The sequence below is a fragment of the Juglans regia genome, chromosome 12 (assembly GCF_001411555.2).
Source record: "Juglans regia cultivar Chandler chromosome 12, Walnut 2.0, whole genome shotgun sequence".
NCBI classification, from domain to species: Eukaryota; Viridiplantae; Streptophyta; class Magnoliopsida; order Fagales; family Juglandaceae; genus Juglans; species Juglans regia.
Window position 1 is genome coordinate 26480077 of NC_049912.1, and position 14448 is coordinate 26494524.

At 36.6% G+C, this 14448-nt stretch overlaps 3 protein-coding genes across 3 annotated transcripts; 1 reads left to right on the top strand and 2 right to left on the bottom strand.

The window, feature by feature from the left end:
• Nucleotides 1–99: 99 nt before the first annotated feature.
• LOC109007827 lies at nucleotides 100–1189 on the top strand. The gene is made up of 2 exons (XM_018987680.2): nucleotides 100–492; nucleotides 617–1189. Exons 1-2 carry the CDS (start codon nucleotides 100–102, stop codon nucleotides 1187–1189), a joined length of 966 nt encoding a protein of 321 aa, XP_018843225.2.
• A 1724-nt stretch (nucleotides 1190–2913) lies between these two features.
• Nucleotides 2914–5923, bottom strand: LOC109007923. Its single transcript, XM_018987832.2, has 6 exons — nucleotides 5107–5923; nucleotides 4467–4519; nucleotides 4035–4122; nucleotides 3845–3943; nucleotides 3522–3649; nucleotides 2914–3436 (listed from the first exon to the last, which is right to left on the bottom strand). Exons 1-6 carry the CDS (start codon nucleotides 5782–5784, stop codon nucleotides 3385–3387), a joined length of 1098 nt encoding a protein of 365 aa, XP_018843377.1. The 5' UTR covers nucleotides 5785–5923; the 3' UTR covers nucleotides 2914–3384.
• An 869-nt stretch (nucleotides 5924–6792) lies between these two features.
• LOC109007920 (beta-galactosidase 1-like) lies at nucleotides 6793–14448 on the bottom strand. Its single transcript, XM_018987829.2, has 19 exons — nucleotides 13871–14448; nucleotides 13566–13661; nucleotides 13363–13475; nucleotides 13194–13260; nucleotides 12982–13074; nucleotides 12683–12826; nucleotides 12223–12311; nucleotides 11977–12082; nucleotides 11794–11881; nucleotides 10753–10871; nucleotides 10450–10614; nucleotides 10064–10242; nucleotides 9849–9958; nucleotides 9531–9640; nucleotides 9288–9398; nucleotides 9101–9211; nucleotides 8506–8711; nucleotides 7993–8329; nucleotides 6793–7399 (listed from the first exon to the last, which is right to left on the bottom strand). Exons 1-19 carry the CDS (start codon nucleotides 14036–14038, stop codon nucleotides 7289–7291), a joined length of 2523 nt encoding a protein of 840 aa, XP_018843374.1. The 5' UTR covers nucleotides 14039–14448; the 3' UTR covers nucleotides 6793–7288.

Here is a 14448-nt window from a genome sequence, read left to right on the forward strand (position 1 = left end):
TGAGGATGATTTTAATTTCACTTGAACTTGTGGCTGCTATTTCAGTAGTACTGTTTTTGAGTGTAGTCCTAATTTTTGGATATTATACTTGAATCAAGGATGGATACCACATTTGATGAAGATCTCTTCTTTACCACTCTATTGCAAAGTGGTGAACAAGGTATATCCAGTACCCTAATGAGTGGCCATGAGAATATTGGACTCCAAGCAACACAATTGGAAGGTGAAAAAAGGCCACCTAGTATGAAAACACAACGAGGTGTGTCTTTCACCGTAGAGGAGGACAATCTCCTCGTGTCGGCTTGGCTCAATATTAGCATGGATGCTATACGGGAGACGGATCAAAAATACTCTCAAATGTGGGAGAGAATTATCAATTATTACAATGAGCATAAAAAACCTAGCATGGCAAATCGTTTAGGGGGGTCATTGACCAATCGATGGTCGGTGATCCAAAAATGCACAAATAAATTTTGTGCTGCTGTGGCTCAAGTAGAATCTTTGCATCCAAGTGGTGCGACAGAGTAGGATAAGGTATGAGTTTCTAACTAAATTTCATTCTAAATTTTGTTGCTGAAATTCTATTCTCACATTCTTGTTACATTTGCATATTTAGATTGAAAGAGCTAAAATCATGTATAGAGAGACTGAGAAGGCCACATACAACATGGAATATTGTTGGTGTCTATTGAGACACCAACCAAAATGGCAACAACACGTGTCCATATTGTCAAAGAGAAGGAAACCACATGGGAAACGCCTTGCTATGGCGGAGTCGACTCCACTAGGAGACGACACGATAAATGACAATGTAGAGGTCATTTTTGAGAGGCCTCCAGGCAAGAAGGCTGAGAAAGAAAGGGAGAGAAAAAGGAAGGCTGCAAAATCTTACGATGCAGAATTTGTTGAGGCCTTAACTTGCATGACAAATGATAGAGCTGCTTTCATGTATGAAAGAAGACAAGCGACTAGTAAATTGGATGCTGATAGGGCTCAATTATTAGCGGAGAAAAAGAGGAGAAATGATACGGAGAATAGGAAGATCGATATGGAGATAATGAGGATGGATCTTGCTGGCATGAATGGAATGCAACGAGAGTATTTCTTGAATCTTCAAAAAGAGGTTTTTGAGAAATCAATGAAGCGATTTTCATCTTCATCTCAATCTTCATCTTTTGAAGATGTGTAGCCTTTTGTTGGTGAAACATTTTGAGGTTGTTTTGTATATTGTGATTGTATTTGTTTTGGGGTTGTAGCCCATGATTATTTTGTGACTTTTTGTTATTTTGGATCACAAATGTGGGTGTTTGGTTGCATTGAAGATCGATGGAATTGTTTTGATAATATTGATATCGTGTGATGAAATTTTGTTTATTGGATTGTGAAAATGGAAATGAATATGATTGTTGGAAATTATAGGTGATTATAAGAGGTTATAAAAATAGAATTAATTAAAAAATAAAAATTAATTATAAAAATATAAAATAATAATATTTTATTATTATAGAGAGTGTGATGACTAATCCAATGTAGACTTTATGTTTTGAATGATTAGCTAAAAGTGAAAAAGTTACATATTAATCAAAATTTGAAGAGTAAAATAGCTAATCCAATGCCAAGACTCTAAGCAGAGGAATCTCATTATTTGGATGGGACTACTGCGGAGTGAAGGAAACGCGAGGTTTATTTCTTTAGTAAATGATTTACACACAATACATTGTATAATAATGTTATAAAATGATAATATTTTTTTGTAAAATGATGTTATTTTTATAAGTTATTTTATAAAAATATCTGTAATTTAAAATATAATTATATAAAATATTATAAAAAATATTATGTATAAATCATTTTTCTGATTTCTTTGTTGCTACCAACGACCTTTAGCATTCTAGTTTTGAGACAGGGTTATGTGGGGTCTCACTTTAAATTGTTCCAGCTTTCACTTCGTATCTTTTCATACTGGTGACAGTAACCCACTTACGTAATTGTCAAGTAATCCCACGGTATGAATAAGTGGTGTTCCTATCATATTATAATTATAATATTTCATGTCAATTAAATTTTTATTTTCTGATAATTACATTACATATCATGATGAGATAAGACTGCCACGCCTTCCATGATAATTACATTACATTACATATCATAATGAGATAATTACGTTACATTACATATAATAAAGAATAATTTTTTTACACTTTTTTAAATTGAGATCTATTTTTTTATAATAATTTGTATGAAATTTATCTATTTAGATTTATACAAACCATTTCTCTTTATTGATTTTCCTATGCACTACATGGTCATAGACTAACATAAGTAAGGATGACAATACGTGACACGGCCTATGAACTCAACATGAACACCATATGAAATTAACGGATTTTGATTTAATATAAATAAGTTTGAATCAAAACGGTTGATTCGTTAATATATGATTAATATACAAGTCAATAACGGGCCAACTCGCTTGATCCGAAATCAATTCACAATAACCAGTTCAAATTTTATTCCAAAATTATAGTTTTATTATTGTTGGGTTATAATAAGAATATTTCTTAATATGCTTATGTTTTTATTGTTGAGTTTGTAATTCTAGATTTGTGCTAATTTATTATTGTATAATTTGTAATATTAGTTTTATTATAGGTTAAAATTTGAAAAATATTGATATTTTTTGTTAGTAGATAACCTTATTTTTTTTTTAGATATTGTAGCTAATAATAAATTATGTTAATCAAATTAAATAGATTATGCGAGTTAATTCAATCTATTTAAATAAAATGGATTTCAATGAGTCGTATAGTGTTAACATATTTATAATTAATTATTAAATGAGTCAACAAGTGACACGACATGGGCCGTTATTTAAATGGATCATATTAAAATTTGAATGTTTGATCCGCTTAGCTTAAATGATCGAGTTCAGATTGATCCATATAATTGAATGTCTATTATTTGATACGACATAAACATGACCCACAAACATGAATTACACCTTATTACATGAGTTTTACCATGGCAGCCTTTCGAAAGCCGCAGATAATTTAGACGCGGGAATAATCCTTGCGAGATGGCTCTGTTGCATGGTCCCCTACAGGTAGTCTTTGTACAAGACACAAGTCAAATGCCTAAAACCCATACACAACTGGAAGCTCAATGCTTTCAATAGGAATAGAATGGACGCGGTATGCTACATTTCAGATACACAAGATTGACTAGCATCCACCGGAAATTCCAAAAAAAGAAAAATTTGAACACAAGAAGTTATGCCTATTTTCCTGTTTAAAAGAGTGACCAAAGAAGAACAGGCAGCCGAAAAGTCCCCGTTACGTAGCAGCATCAGATATACATACAATGGAACTGAATCTCGTGAGCAGATCAGCAAAACCGATATAGTTTTTGCCCCGAGCATGATCTCGATTTTCTTTGCCTGCACATGTGATGGAAAATGCATTTATATAAGCACGGTCCAAACAAGGGAGGGGGGCAGGGGAAAAACCATCACTTGAGCATACCAAAATGTATCCTTCTTTTCTCGTTCTAATAACTCTTCAAATGAAATGTCAGCAAAGTCGGCATCTGTGGTTTCCATCAGCTCACTAGATTTGGCCTTCGACTCCATGGAAGCACTAATTTCAAGCATCTTATGAAAGAGAGAAGGTCAGAATCATCAGACATCCTATCAGAATGGGTGTGGTAAAAGACATTGCAGACTTCATCTGGTTCAGTAGAAGTAGGAAAATATGGTAGTGAAAGGAGACAAGCTTCACTAACAATTGCTCGGCTACACAATTAACTTCTATAAGCAGACCATCTAGAAAAATAAAATTAAAACTACCTTCTTGTGTGCTGGAGAGAGTTTAAGCTGCTGTTGAAGCCAATTATAAACAAATGCATCATCTTCTAGTCTCCGTTGTTCTAGTTCTACTTTGTATATCTGAAACATCAATGCATTGATCCACTTATGGATTTGAATACAATACTTAATAACCTCAATTTCCCACCAAATTCAGAAAAAAGGTATTAACCTGCTGGTGAAGGCGGTCGAAGGATGATCTGTCTGCCCTGCATAGTAGAGCCTTTGTTATGGTGAACTTCCGTTGGATGACCTCGGCCCTGTTAGGAAAACAATTGTTGTTATGCATATAAGAAATAAAGATTATATTGTTCAAGGAATACTTTGGGGATTAGAATTACTGGGAAACTATGATGTCAAAGTATGGTATTCAGTACTAGTAAAAGTTCAAACATTTGGAAAACCTCAACAACAACAAAAAAGTTGTACTGTAATCACGAAAAATTTGAAAATTACTGAACGGAAAATAACAGTCCAGGTTACATATACTTAAAAGAAATTATACAGGCTAGGATGATTCTACAACAATGGTTGCAAACAACATTTACAGAATGAGAAGTGTAAGAATACAAACTCAGTTTCCTAGAAATGATTTCGAACATACTTGTGCTGTAGCTCATTTCTAGCTTCAATCAAGCAATTAGCAAACTCTCCAACCTGCAATATGAGAGTACAACATGAATAATAACATTGAAGATGCCGGTGTGCTTAAATCAACAATATTCAAACTTTCGAATTTTTGCACGAGTCTCCTGAACAACAATAAATGTTCAATATATGTTGTAGGACCTAGTTTATATGTCAATGAATTCTAGGGATCGTGATCCTAATTCCAATTAATTTGATCCAACAACTATTCTAGGTGCATTAACAATCAATCTGGTTGAAAGTCAAACAACTCGCTCCAAAAACGGACCGGGCTATCATGTCAAACAACTCTCTTCTTGTTTTGGGTTAACGTAGAAGAAGAATTCCTTTTCTATCACAATATTCAACATTGGTAGTGAGCCCAGCACAAAAACAAACACCATCCCACCAATGAACGTATTACAAAGTAACAAACACCCACTTAGATATAAAAAAGAAGAAAGTAACAAAGACCCAATGCTCTTAAAAATGCAGTCTTTACACAACAAAATATAAAACAAAATCAATTTTAAGTTATCTAATAGCAAATGTATTCAACAAAAAGATTTAAAAAGTAAAACTTTTTTTAACCACATATCGGGTAGAAATTAGAAAACCTGGGCCAGTGTTAGTCCTTTGTTCTCATTGCACTTCACAAGCTCATCGTACCGTTGCTTGATCCTCCTCTGCATAGCACTACTTGACGAGGTAAACGGATAGAGGCAAACCAAATCATTATTGACCCGATAACCCGAATCCAAAATTTCTCTTCCCACGCACCTGTCTTCACCACCCTCTTCAGCTTGCAAATTCAACCTCTTCTTCTTGGCCCTCTTCTTCTTCTTCTTCTTCTTCTTCTTCTTCGCCGTCTGATCTCCAATCGACTCCACCCCCTTGTCATGCAAACACGACCCGTCTGAATCCTGGTCACCACTCTTTTCTTCACTGAACAAACACTCTCCATTCGGGGAAACAGAGGGCAAGATCTCCAAAAGCAGCGGAAGGCCCCAATGGGTCGGGTCTTGTTCACGGCTTTTACCCACAGTTTCTGCCGAATGTCGCTCCAATCTCAAAGGCTCGCTCGAAATTGGATTGTGGATATGTACTTCGTCCAGCTTCTGCTCGGTTTTCTGTAGTCTTTTGTACAAAGGGTAAGAGAAAATGAAGAGAACTAAGGTGAAAAAAAAGACCAAGAAGCAAAAGTAGAACATAGTTTCGTATATTTGTGAGAGATTCTCCATTGCGAATAGAAAAACGGATTCAAAATTTAACATGAGCGAATGTATAGCCGCCATTATAGAGCGTCACTTGCAGAGATTGAGTGAGAGAAAATTTTGTGGGTGGTGTTGGAATCGTTGAACTTTGAGATTATTATATGCGCGAGGCAGGGTTCAAACTTCAGATGAGAGTGAAATTATGTTCCTCGTACGCAATGCTATGAAGGTTCTTTCCGTGAATTATGTTTAAAAATCCATCCTTTTTAATGCAGTTATGCGAGACGATACGTTGTTTTAATATTAATTTTATTTTTAATCACGTGTATACAGAATTCAATTTTAGTTATAATAACAATGAAGCTTTCAATAATTAAAGTTAAAAAGAGGAATCGTGCATGAAACTTTAGAAACTCCTAATCCTATCCACACCTCTCGACTATTAAATAAAAAACTGAGGGTTGTGTGTGCATGAGTCATGACCAATCAATGGGTCATGGCGTCATGCAGTCAAAGATCTGTCTCCATGTACTCATTCGGGAGGGAGGGGATAATGTCTGTCTAATAACGTTTTATTAACCTTGACCCTTAAATGTGTCACATCCTATAAAACTAGGCATTCGATTACGATGTTAAAAGTAGAGTCCAATTGGTTAACGTTTTGGAAAGCATTTATGGTATTATTAACGTCAATGGCCCACGGGAACACGACCACCTAATGCAAGCGACTTTCCTCAGATATTATATAATAGGTCGAAATTGCAGTGAGAAAGACGCAATGTCTTCTTATGTTAAAAACGGTGTTAATCTGTTGCATTACGGAATCTCTAGATTTGTTGTCATTGTTGCCCTTCGAAAGCTCAGGCTGCTGAAAGAGTGGACTTTTAGCACATGCAATAGTCAAGGTAAGTTTACAGAAAACTAAGGCTGCGTTTGGATGTTGAGCTGAACTCAATGCTAACTAAAAGTGGCATGCATGAGGAATGGGGTTTGGTTTTTGGATAGAGCCACTTCATCTTTTGTGTAATGTTTTGAGTGTCCCTTCATGTGCAAAGACATGCCCAACAAATATATCTACAAGTTTCAACATCATTATAAGATGCTCAACACACAATTTCATATAAGCTTTATAACATTATTTGCTTCGAGGCCATTCTTACAAGAGAATCCGATGAAACAATTGCTTCCAAGAAAGTTGCAAGGGAATTCAAATATATATAGCATTACTGGAACCAGAGGCTTCCAGATTCTAAAACTAAGAGGTTGCACATGGACTCAATCTTTTTGTATCATCTCAATGTGCTTTGACTAAACGCTTTCTCTTCTACTTTCATATAGCTTGCAGGTCATCAATCAAAGTAATGCTGCTATATGCATATAAAGCTTATCCACAATCATTTTAACAATCTGTATAGGCTTTCAACCAGATGGTGTGTTGTATATTTGTACAACTTCACCTTGGAAACGCCAAAATGAATGGTCATGCTGATCTGGATGTGTTGATAATTTATCTGAAAATAGATGGACTGAAGATGATCTATTGGAGTCCCAAGAAAATCAATCTACGACCTTTATCTCATTTACTTCAACTGCAAATGGCCTCCACAGAAAGTTTCTTCATGACATTTGGACATGGATCTCCTCCGAAAATTTCAGGTGCCACAGTTACTGAGCAGGAGTTCTGCCCAACACAATTCTGCAAGAAGCAGTCATTGTTTAGTATGCATCCAGGATGGGAAAAAGGACATAAGTACAAGAACCAGGTAGGAAAGCATGATAAATGAGTAGAGATAAAAAAGTTCAGTTGGCCTGAAGATTCTACATTTTAGAGGATTCAAAGGTTGAAAGTTTTAAGAAGTTTTGCCTCATAACTCGGTCCTGTTGGAGCATTTGTTCGAGCATTAAAAGTAGAAGTATAGAAGACCTATTATAGCATACTTCTAAAAATATGAGTTTGATGAGCAGAGGCAAGAAACCCATCTCTCAAACTTGATACACCCAACAGGGATTTTGAGGTTAAGTTACAGATAAGCTAATCGATTCTCCTGCTAGAAATATGGGGGGATTGAGGATTTTTTTCTCCAGGTCTCTGTATCGCTGGATAGCAGCATCCTCAAATTTTTCCAACTTCACTTTTTCAGAGTGTTTTATTTTCAATTTTTTTTCACTCTCCACCCAGGTGTTTCTAATGTATATAGTGTACCTGGTTGCACCTTTTGCTCATTGCTAAAATTATCTTACTTATCGACAAGTATAGATGACATAAGTAGTGAAAGGTTGTAGTCATACCCTTTGAAAAGCATCGTATGATTTGTGGGCATGACAGCTTCCCTCCCGGAAGCTTCCACAAACCCCTTCTGGTGTTCCAAAGCTAGCAAACTTTATCGATGAAATTTTCTGCCCAGGGCCACACCATAAATGAGCTTTAGGTCTGAGAGGTTTATTGACTTTGCCAGACGCTTGCATCTGCCAATTCATGAGGGTTGGCTGCCACTCGTAGATATTAGCACATACACTATCCATTTCTCTTCTAACCAGAAAGATCCCATTTGGGTCTCCACCCCATTCTTCAAAAACAACCAGCAGATTCCCGGTTGGTTTTAGCCACGAACGAGGAACATGATACCTGAAATTATTAGCCATTATTCAGTTCGCTAACAATTCATTACCAGCATAACAAAGTTCTAAGATGGGCAATATTTCAGGAGGGAGTATGGTTTGAACTATTGATTTCCATAATTGGAAGCAAGCAGTTATCACTGCAAATACTAGCTTGGCTCATTATTAGAGTTTTTCTCTTACCATCTTTGGGAAGCCTCCCCACAATTGCTTAAGCACTTCTTCTCATTATATGTTCCAGCATAATTGCATTCACCACAAGTACCAGATGCTTCATATGCAGGCCAGTAGCGGCCAAGACTCTGCCCATTTATCCACACTTGACCTTTACCCATGCTGCTCATATCCAAGGCTAATGGAGAATTTCCAGCAGGAGCATTGAACATAGTCTGAAACATGGAAGGATGTCAAATCTAGCCTTAACAGAAAAGTGCAGCTTAAAAGGATGTGCTTGGATGCACTTTCTCATGTGTAGATAGATTTCGACCTTAATTATTATTTTCTTTTTCAAGACAAGCAAATTTTGACAGCTGTAAGTCACCCCTGGCTTAAATGGCAAACATATATGTTTCTGTTTTAAGAACCTTTCTTATAGGTATGTTTTTGTTTTAAGAGCTAAAACCAAGATATAAGAAAGTGCCAAGTCAAGAATGACGCAACTATCCAAATAAATATATTTTGATGCAACCCTAAGTAACAGCTGACAAAGTTCACATGCATTTCATTTCCAGCCTCAGAAGAGTAACAAGAAGCTTTGCTTAAGGTTTCGGGTGCTTACTTTGTACCACATCATAGGCTGCCTTCGGGCAACAAGTGACCCCTCAACCCACTCGACTGAGGAACTCCCGCTAAGTGAATGAAGACTCAAGGATTCTCCTTTAAGACCAATCTGATGACAAAGATGCAATCAAATGATTCTGTATAATGTCAGGGAAAGAAGACAGTATATATCTTTGAAAACAAACCTTGTAAGACCATTTCTGCCATGACAAGTCTCTTCTCCCATCATTGAGGCCATTCAATGTTATTGGGCCGAGAACACCAGCATTCCATCTCTCAAAATGTGGACCGACATTCTGAACTTAGATCAGACAGGAGAAAGAATAAATAGGACAGTTAATTCAAAATCCCATGTCACAGAAAATCATATGTGTGGATGAGTGTGTGGGTGTGGGAGAGAGACAGACAGGGAGAGGAAGGGGACAAACCGGGAGACCAACAGCAACACTTAGAAGTGAGATTTTGTTAATTCCAGTTCTCAGCTTCACACCCTCACTATATGTTACTTTAGGAAATCCTAAACTTCCATAGGCGGTTCCTGATCAAAAAAATAAAGATAGTAACACGGAGGCAGAAATGGTCAAGCTATAAACAAGCACTCCTGATTGAAGTCATGAAATAAAATAGGTTAAAACCTTCCAGTGGCCACGGAAATAATTTCTATCTATAGATGTTGATTAAAGAAAGTCCTGAAACTACCGATCAAAAAAGGAAAGAATGCCCTGAAACTGGCTAAGTGCAGCTACCTGATAGTTGACCGTTGATGAAAACATGCAGTGCATGACCAGCAGATAAGACTGTAAGAACAGGATATTTTCCGGTCTTCAAAAATTCTTCATTGGAGTCAATCTTAACACTGGGGATTAAGGGGCATAAAATTTATAAGAAAATATTTAGTGAAAAGAATCACAAGGAAAATAATGGAAAAAAAAAAAAGGATGAATAGATTTATGTTACTCACTCTGTTGAGTACCACAAATAGTCAGAAGCATCTCTTGTTGTATTTATCTGCTCCAACAACCCAACCGTCGTGAATGAACTGTCATCATAGGAGGTTGTCTCTTCATCGTATGCCTGCCAAGAGAATCCTCCATGAACAGGAACACGAGTCATCTTCATCTGTGCACTTTGTGCACCAACCTGTATGTGAATTTTGGTACATAATGTCAAAAATGCATCTTCCAAGGCAAGATCCTCTTTTTCTTTTTTGACGAAGAATATGACAAATAAAAAACCACCAAACATTTAGACACTAAACATGACAATCATGACTAAAGAAACTTAACTAAGAGAGAAAGTGGAAGAGGGAAAAGAGAGTACAATTTATCACAAGGTATTTTTTCTCACCCTGGCAGTGTTGTATACAGTGTTCTTGCAGTCTGGAAGAATGCTGATAGACCAAGGAGGCAGATTGTAGTGCAAATTCCCAAATGCCACTTTTGCAAAAGATCTTGGATTGTAATTTGCAAGGAATGCAGCACAAGCTCCAGACTTTGACTTGAATACATGAGCCTGTGAGCCAATAACGAAATTTTTTAAGCATGCTTTGGTTCCAAAGTAATTTAAAGTTGGCTGGATGATTCTTGGAAAACAGAAGTTAGTTTAACCTCTCTTAAAAAAAAAAAAAAAAAAAAAAAAAACAGGTTTAACCTCTTGATAATTTCCAAGTGGTGTCACAGTGGGCTCTCCATATACTAAAGCTGGTTCACACAACTTTATTGCTCTATGCAAATCTTTCAAATGACCCCATTTAGGTTGTCTCAAAAGTCCTGCATGGAGAGAGAAATAGCAACCTTCAATTCATGCAGAAACTACAAAGCTTTTCAGACTTTTTTATGCAGTTAGTCTTAGATAGGAAAAAGATTATGAAGAAAACATAAGGGAGGATTTTTCTTTCTTTCATTATTTTTGGGTGGAAAATGGTTAAATAGTCAAAGAACTTTCAAATATGCTCAATGCAAATAAAAAAAATATTCTAAAAATATAATGAAAACTATTTTTGATCATTTGACAGCTGAAGGACCCACGGATGACGGGTAGCATCCATCCAAAATTTTGCAGTCATATCATAGTAAGTTCTTGAGCCATCACAAACTTCAGTCATCTTTGGCAAACTTTGGTCACAAGATGATTATATAATCGAAGGCTGAAGAGGAAAAATATAACCAGGCCAGTTGCAGTCATCTTTGTTGAACTTTGCTTATTAGATAAATGGTTTCACCAATCAAATTTGGCATTTGTTTTGCTTACAAGATATATAGTGTCATCATTAAATTATTGTCACCTATTACAATGTCATTGATATCATCATAATATTGTCATCACAAGAACAACACATAATATGGACAGTTATAGTCCCTATTTCACTAGCACGAAAGTACTGAAAAACAGAATTGTGTCTTGTTTTTATGGTGAAGTGACAGCAGCACCTATTCCACCGTGATGTGACAGATACTCTTGGTGACAGCTTAAAAGCTAATCAAGTATGAAGGAACTTAACAATCAAATAAATCTACATAATATGAAGGAAAGATTTACGGAACATACAAATTCCAAATACGAAATAGTCAAGAAGAGGATAAGATGCCAAAAGCTTGATGTCAGCTTCTAAACATAACCTTTGAAGAAGAGAGCTACAAATGCTAATCGTAATAAACATTTCTTCTTTGATGCTAATTTCATTGTGCATACCATATTCGTCCAGAGGAGCATCATAATCATAACTAGTAGCAATGAAAGGACCACCAGCAGTTCGGCCAAAATTTGTTCCCCCATGATACTGCAAACATAAAAACAAAACAAAAAATGAACATCAGTTTAGTCAGTTGAATTATTCAGGCTATTGGGCCCACTCCGTACAAGCAATGAAGTTACCATATAATAATTAATGAATGATCCCCCCTTCTGTATAAATCTTGCAACTGAAAATGCCAAATCTTCTGCTGGTCGATAAGGAACTGGACCTCCAAACTCAGTAAACCTGAATGGGTGACAGGGAAAAGAAAGGATAAGCAATCAAAATTAGTTCTTGGTCAGTGGTACAAGGATAAGAAATCGATCTGTTCAACAGAGAACTAAGGAATATTGTGCGAAATTCAAGCTATAAGCACACGGAGTTACCAGCCAGTCCAGGCTTCTGTCCACATCTTGGGCTTATAAGCCTTGTTGGGAGAGAAATAGTCACAATAGAAACCATTGCAAGTGTTAATCTGTTTGGAAACATTAAAAAAATTAGGATGAATCAACCTGCAGAACCCGAACAGGTGATACAATTATGGTTTGAACAGCCAAATAAACATCACTCACACAAAGTGCATTATGAAAATATGGCTGGTTTTAAAGCTAGGGAAAGGTACAGGAATTTTTCATATGACCCACTAGTTAATGAAGTTCAAAAGTGCATGTGCGTGTAAATAATCAACTAGTAAACAGAGCCATCAATCTGTCATTGAAAAACTCAAATGTCAAAGGGAATTAAATAATGACAACAGTAACTGAGGACGGCTAAAGAGTGAATTTAGTGAACATGCTAAGAAGAAATAAAGATAATACTTAAAGGAATGAGCTTGGCTGCCCTTACAATAGGATCAGGGGCATCATCTTCCTTGCACATGATCCACGGGACACCGGTGCCAAGCCCCAGAGCCATCTGGGCTGCCCATTTGGTGTAAGCTTGACCAGGTGCGCCAATTTCATACTCCAGGGGTCCATATTCATTTTCAATCTGTATCAAACATTTGCAGAGAAAGATAATTCTCTGAGTTTAATAGCTCATGATGGTATTGATGAAGTTAGAAAAGTCTGACTCAAATTCAATTGGAAAAGATTATAGCAGTTCATTGGATTAAGAGAAAGACCAGAATAGAGTGCTATGCCAACCTGGGATAGAATAATTGGACCACCTTGAGACTCGAACAACCTTTCAGCTTTCATCATATCGACAATCTTCTTTGTGAATTTTTGCATTTGAAACTGCATTATAGCAAACGAAAAACCAAATTCAGTACAGAAAATAAATCACAACCGACGACAACAGAGAGAAAATGACATCCATTACGTAACATAAGGTGTAAGAATCGGAAGTCTCTAACCTTGAAAGGCCCATTGTCTGTTCTGAAATTGATACCTCGAATGTACTTCAGCCAAACAGGGAATCCCCTGAGAAAGAGAAAAAAATAGAAACTTCTGCTTATTTTTCAAAACTTCACAGTAAATTAAGAGAAATTTTCAAACTTGCAAATCAGACAATTATAATATTACCCAAAGTTCCACTCAGCACAAACGTAAGGACCAATCCTGAGATTAACATAAAGGCCAGCTTGCTTCACTAACTTGATAAATTTAACCAGATCATAGTTCCCCTCAAAATAATACTACAACAAATAAGAACTGTCAGTAAAAATAAATGACAATGCAAATAAAATTTCAAGCGCATAAAAGAGAAAGCTACCATTATCCAGTACCTGGCCAGGTGAAGGCTCATGCCCATTCCAGAAGACATAAGTTTGAATCACGTCCAAACCTCCTTCCTTTGCCTTCTGAATAAGATCTGGCCACATCTGCAACAACCCAAAAGATTCAAAACTTAAAAAACAAAATAAAACAAAAGAGAGAAAATCTGAACCATTTTTAAGAATACAAAATGACAAACTAAAAGGGTGGAAATTTAAGAGGTACCCAGTTAAAGAAGAAACAACACAAGACGAGAAAAACTGGGAAAAAAAACCAGAAAATCACTGAAACCTGGTAAGCACGTTTGGAGTACTACCTCAGGGGAGCTTCTTGGATAGTGAATGGATCCAGAAATGAGAATCCTTCTCTGCCCATTGATGGTGATAGCCTTAGAGTCATAGGACACAGAGGCTTTGGCAGAACCAAACCATACACCAAACAAAACCACCGTTATCACATCCCACACTACATGCTTCAAGGCCATGGTGACCGTGAAAAAGCAGCCCCTCTTTGTTGGGCTTCACAAAACAATGTTGTTATTCTTTCTTTCTCTCAGCACTTTATTCTAAGCTTCTTTTACTGAAGATAGAAAGAGGAAGACAAGGAAACCAAGCCAGCTGGTTATCTTTCTTGGCTCCTTACCTTTTCTTTTATTTTCCTTTCCTCCACGGAAAACTGAGCAGGGAGGAAGAGATACAGAAAATGAATGAGAAAGTTTCAGTGCTTCACACTCATACTAACCAAAACACCGAAAAACGAGTTTCCGACTGCATAATCAGAGCACATTACCGTGGGTTTTGCGCTGCGATTAGATATGGTTCGGCAACTTCGCAAAATGAAGATGCTCTCTGGCTGGCTTTTAAACACTGAAGCCTGAAAGTGAAAGTGGGGCCT